Source organism: Otolemur garnettii, unplaced genomic scaffold (genome assembly GCF_000181295.1).
Source record: "Otolemur garnettii isolate 467f Iridium unplaced genomic scaffold, OtoGar3 scaffold00013, whole genome shotgun sequence".
Taxonomy (NCBI): Eukaryota; Metazoa; Chordata; class Mammalia; order Primates; family Galagidae; genus Otolemur; species Otolemur garnettii.
Window position 1 is genome coordinate 5924615 of NW_003852408.1, and position 5443 is coordinate 5930057.

General features: G+C 42.4%; 1 protein-coding gene across 1 annotated transcript in view; it reads right to left on the reverse strand.

The window, feature by feature from the left end:
* Positions 1 to 5443, reverse strand: part of COL4A3 (collagen type IV alpha 3 chain) — a 146201-nt gene that overhangs the window by 47551 nt on the left and 93207 nt on the right. Inside the window, exons 21-23 of the mRNA XM_012802111.2 lie at positions 4400 to 4564; positions 1593 to 1685; positions 991 to 1103 (exon numbers count right to left, since the gene is read on the reverse strand). Of these exons, the coding sequence (XP_012657565.1) occupies positions 991 to 1103; positions 1593 to 1685; positions 4400 to 4564 (371 nt within the window). The remainder of the gene's footprint in view (positions 1 to 990; positions 1104 to 1592; positions 1686 to 4399; positions 4565 to 5443) is intronic.

Here is a 5443-nt window from a genome sequence, read left to right on the forward strand (position 1 = left end):
TGGGGTGGAGAGTCCTGTCTGCACAGAGTTGTCAAGAGAAGACCTGTGAGTCATGCTTAATTTAGTGCTCAGAACATTGGCTATAAAATGTTGTTTCCCTTAGTGACTAATATTAAAAATAAAGCCATGAGATTTCAGAAAAAAAATCTGATTTCTTCCTTCTCATTAAAAATTAGGAGAACCATTAACACAGGGCCTAATATGCTGCCAGGTCTATCTAAATGTGCCCTCTGCGGACCGCAGTCCTCATGACTCTGTCGTCCCAGCACTGACTAAATGTGCCCTCTGCGGACCAAAGTCCTCATGACTCTGTCGTCCCAGCACTGACTAAATGTGCCCTCTGAGGACCGCAGTCCTCACGACTCTGTCGTCCCCATCACTGACTAAATGCGCCCTCTGTGGACTGCAGTCCTCACGACTCTGTCGTCCCCAGCACTGACTAAATGTGCCCTCTGCGGACTGCAGTCCTCTGTCGTCCCCAGCACTGAGGTTGCTGGAATTTTTTATTGCACTTGTATCTTGGAGAAGAAAGACAAGTACTGTCTATTCCTATGACTCTATTAAAAGTGGGAATATGAAAAAAATGGATGAAGACAGGTCATGTCTTTTGAGAAAAAAAGGAAGAGAGCTCATTTCTTTATGGAATTAAACAGCGGTTGTGTGCTTGGTATGGCTGCTCCCCTGCTCTCAGTTACCTGCTATTCCCTTCAGGAATCTGTTTCAACAGTTCCTGGCAAAGGCTAGAGTTCTGCAACTAAAATGGAATAGGGACAAATAATAATAATGAGAAGAAGAATCCAACTTTTATTGGATTTGGGATGACTATGTTAACAAATAGTGTGTATGTTCTTGAAACTCTCCCTCCAAGTTCATGGTAAACCACCTCATGACATTCACATTCTAATGCCTCCTTTTAAAATCACCCACTATACTGACTTTATTTTTGTGCTTGCAAAACAAAACAAAAACAAAAACAAAAAAAGCACTCACGTGCAAATGGTTCCTACCTGGGATTCCTTTTACACCATCTAATCCCGGCAGTCCTGGAAGGCCAGGAGGGCCTGGGATACAAGGACACTGCGTGCACGGGAGGCCCGGCTCTCCTGCAGTAAGAGAGGGCCTGCATTACTAACCAGCCCACACCGAGTCCTCAGAAAGGACAGGCACTTTCCAACCACACAATCATTCGCTACATTTAAACATCTTTAATGTGAAAATCATCAAGGGCATCGTTCATATTAATAAAAAAATTCATCTATTATATTTCCACCTACTTTATTAGTCTGAGCTGTAGAATGCTTTGGAGAGAGAAAATTCCAAGCGTCTAACATAAACCATCTATTTCAATGTTTCTCTTCCTGCACACAGGTTACAACTCATATTCAAGGAATATACAGCAATTTATTGAATGGGTGCTGAATAAATTACTGATTTGCTGATAAATAAATACTTTCAGATACTTTATTTAGAAAAGAAGCCATCCCTGACTGGCTATTGTTTGGGATCATTGTTGTCTCAGGGGGGAGTAAAGTGATAGGGATGCTGATGAGAGTGGGTTGTGCTAACAGAACAACACTATGGATTGAACCAACCTTTGGGCCCATCCACTCCTGGGATCCCAGGAGGCCCTAGAGAGCCTGGCAGTCCACGATCTCCAGGGGGACCCTTCAGAAAAACAATGTCACCTGTAAAAAACACAACACCACAGACAATTTTTTATTTAGAGGTTTGTTCAATTTAACAGCTGTTTTAACATATGGATTGCTTTATATGAGTCTCTCCTATCTGCAGAAGTTCCTCGGCAACTGAGAAGGCTGATGGGTGTTGAGTGGCTCCTCCTTTCATATTATGTAGATTTTCTGATACTGACGTAGTTGATCTCTGAAATTTCATTATATGGTATTTTTGCCACACTAGTTACCATATTCAGTAGTTTCCAATTATTCCAAGACAATCCCTTTAGTATCTTGAGGCAAAGGATCAAATTTTATTCTTCTGTGTATTTTGGATACATTGTGTTTTCCGGAAATACTGTAGAGGCTCCAGGCAGATTGAGTAAAAAATGAATTCTGGCTTAAGCCAGCATTTGTTTTCTCCTCATTGCCTGTCTACGTCTGTTGAATTTGTCATTTTTTTTTCTTTTGAGGCAGAGTGTCACTCTATTGTACCACATAGAGTCTGCAGTGGCTTTATCATAGCTCACAGCAACATCAAACTCCTGAGCTCAAACAATCCTCCTGCCTCAGTCTCCAGAATAGCTGGGACTACAGGTACGTGTTACAATGATTTTTTTTTTATAGAGATGGGTAGCAGGGCTTGTTCTTGCTCAGGCTGTTCTTAACTCTTAATTTCAAGTGATCCATCCCCATTGGACTCCCAGAGAGCCAGGATTATAGCACGCTCCAATGCTTGGCTGCCTGGGTTGTGCTGCTCCCTAAGAAAGCTCTTTGATACATTCCACGTTCTCTGCTGCTGAATTGTAACAATGAGTAGCGAATTCTCTTGCCTTGGTAAACTATCTTCTGTGATCTAATTTTTGGTCTGGCCATTTCAAATGCAAGTTGAAGGCAATGCTCAAACAGCACCACTGCCCCAAACTTCAGAGCAACAAGGTAATAGGGCAAATATTTCATTTAATTGGGATGTGGTAAATGTCACATTGTGTCTGCTTGACTATGAAAAGAGTGACCATTCTGTGTCCTAGTTTTCTGTGTCTTTAAAATACCGGGATAGCCATCTCTAAATAGCAATCTGATGGCAGTTTACTAATTAATATAGAATTATATGAATACTTACACATTTGTGTATACTTGTATGCTTTTATGCTCATTTCATGCTTAATTCAACAAGTATTTGAGTATATTCCAGCCCCCATGCTACATACTGGGCTTAAAACAGTAAAAAAGACACAGTCCCTAACCTCGAAGAGCTATCGTTCTTATAGGAAAACTGACAATGACAAGGCAATGTTAAAATTCCACAGTCAGGATAAGCTTGGGTATTATAGGACATAGGTTTAGTGAAAGCTTTCTGCTGGACTTGGACTTGAACCTACAACCAGACAGGTGTTGCTCAGAGAAAGGAAAGGAAGAAAAACAGGCCTCTGGACAGCAGGAAGCTGGCACTGAGGGAGCAAGGCACCTTTGGGGACAAAGCCACTCCAGGCCAGGTACCCAGGGTCCAGATCCTGGCTTCAGCCTTCATTTACTCCCTGAGCTCTGTATATTGGCCTTCTCATATATATATAAAAAAAATCAAAACCCTGGGAACACTGAGCCTACATCCTAAAAGAGACTTGGAAAATTAAAAATTGTTAACCCCCTGGCATATGGTAAAGAGTTATAATTTGGTTTGGTTTTACCTTGTTTCCTAAAGTCCACACTATAACTTGAAAGATTTGATCTTAGATGTGATATCCTTTTATTAATGGAATTATTTCTTAAATTGCTTTTGGCTTAGAGGAAAGCTTTTATTGACTTTTCTTAATACTGTTCATACAATCCAATGCTTAACTAAATTATCTTATTAGTACTAAGGGGTTCCCACATTATTCCTTTTGATTTTCTAAGTTTTGAACCACATTTATTAAATAATAAACATTTTTTCCTTAAGAAAAACAACTGCCAAACACATAGAAGGTTCTTTCTTAAGGCTTTTAGGAGGATAGAGTAGAAAATACAGGACCTCCCCTGGAACCTTCCAGAAGAGGTGCTGTAAGAGACAGCATGATCTATACGCTGATGAGGACCTACCGTACCTGTGAGCCAGCACAGAACACTGCATTGCTCTGCAGGGAGATGGAAGGGAACAGGTGCCTGTGTCAGAACCTCTGAGCCTCAGCTCAGGTCCTGTGGGCCACAGCTCTGTGGTCTGCGCCCCTCTCACCCTCACAGGCACACCTGTGACCTCCTGCCCTGGGACTTCCTTGCTGATGCAAACACAGTTTGGGTTGTTTGTGTGTGTGTGCAGGGGAGAGGAGGAGTTAGTCCTGCCTTGTGGGGTGAGAAATAGGAGCTGGTGGATAAACTTTTGCCTTTTCCCCCCGTAGGGACAGATCATGCTGACACAGGCTACGTGAAAGATAATCTCCAAGGGCCGAACAAACCCTTGTAGTTGGCCAAAGCCAGCTTGACAGCCACCCCACTTCCCTGCATCACTGCCCTCTGGCCCTTCCTCCCACTCTGGGGAACTCAGATAAGACTCTGCAGCATTTGCGAAGTCATCATTCCACTACAGTTTCCTTCAAAGAGAGTGATAGTGACATGAAATACCACTGGAAAGATAATTCATAAAAACCACACAGACTTGTGGCCAAGCTGTGAGAGAAGTTTATCACCCGTGATTTGCATACATCTGTCACCAGACACTGCGCACAAAAGGGGCCCCGATGCATCTTTACCTGGTGGTCCTGGACGTCCTGGAGGTCCTGGGGAGCCGGGTGAACCAGGACAACCCGGAGCCCCGGGAGGCCCGACTGCGTTCTTCCCTGGGGGACCGCGGTCCCCTTTACTTCCTTTCAAACCTGGCCACCCAGGGGCTCCTCTGAGGCCAGGCCTCAATGATCCTTGGAGGAAATAATCATTTATTATATTTAAAAATTTTTTCTAGATAAATACATTTTTATATTTCAAAACATCCTTATTTTTTTAGAGGCACACCACTGAGAGTTATGTAAGGCAGATAAACTAGAAAGTGAGATATTATTCCTTGCTTCATCTGTGGTCTTGTTAAGTAATCACAGTATAGCAAAGCGCAGAACCCTCCACTCCCACAGGATGACTCATGTAACTTATTGCAAGGAACAAAACAGAGCCCAAGATGCATTTTTCCACATATGCCACTTGGTAGATACTTTTTATTAGACACACAAGGATGCCTATCTCTCAGGGCCCGCAAGGAGAAAGAGAGAAAGTTGTAATTGGACATTTTTCCTGCCAATGCCTTAGGCATAAACAGGCATGCTGGGGGCAGAGGCAGGAGGATCAAAACCCATCCTAATCCTAAAATGACAAGGATGTGATGACACGGCAGTCTTGGAGCTCTGCCTGGCAGCCAGTTTAAAGATTAAGTAGAGAGATGCCAGCACCAAAGGGGTGAGAAACCAGCAAGGGGAAGAGCTAAATCCGTCTTATTATTTGAGTACAAAAGCAAATTCTCCTGACTGTTGTTAGTGTTAGAGCTTTGTAATTTTCATTTCATTTTATTTTGATGTGTTTTACTTATACATGTTTATGGGTACACGTAAAACTTTGATATCTGCATAGAATGTGTAATGGTCAAGTCAGGGTATGGTCACCCGGCTCTGCTATCGAACATTAGAACTGACTCCTTCTTGTTTCCATTAACCAATCTCTCTTCACCCTCAACTCCACCAAAAAATTCTTGGAACCAATATAAAAATTCAGTGAAGTTGCAAGATACATAATCAACATAGAAAAATCAA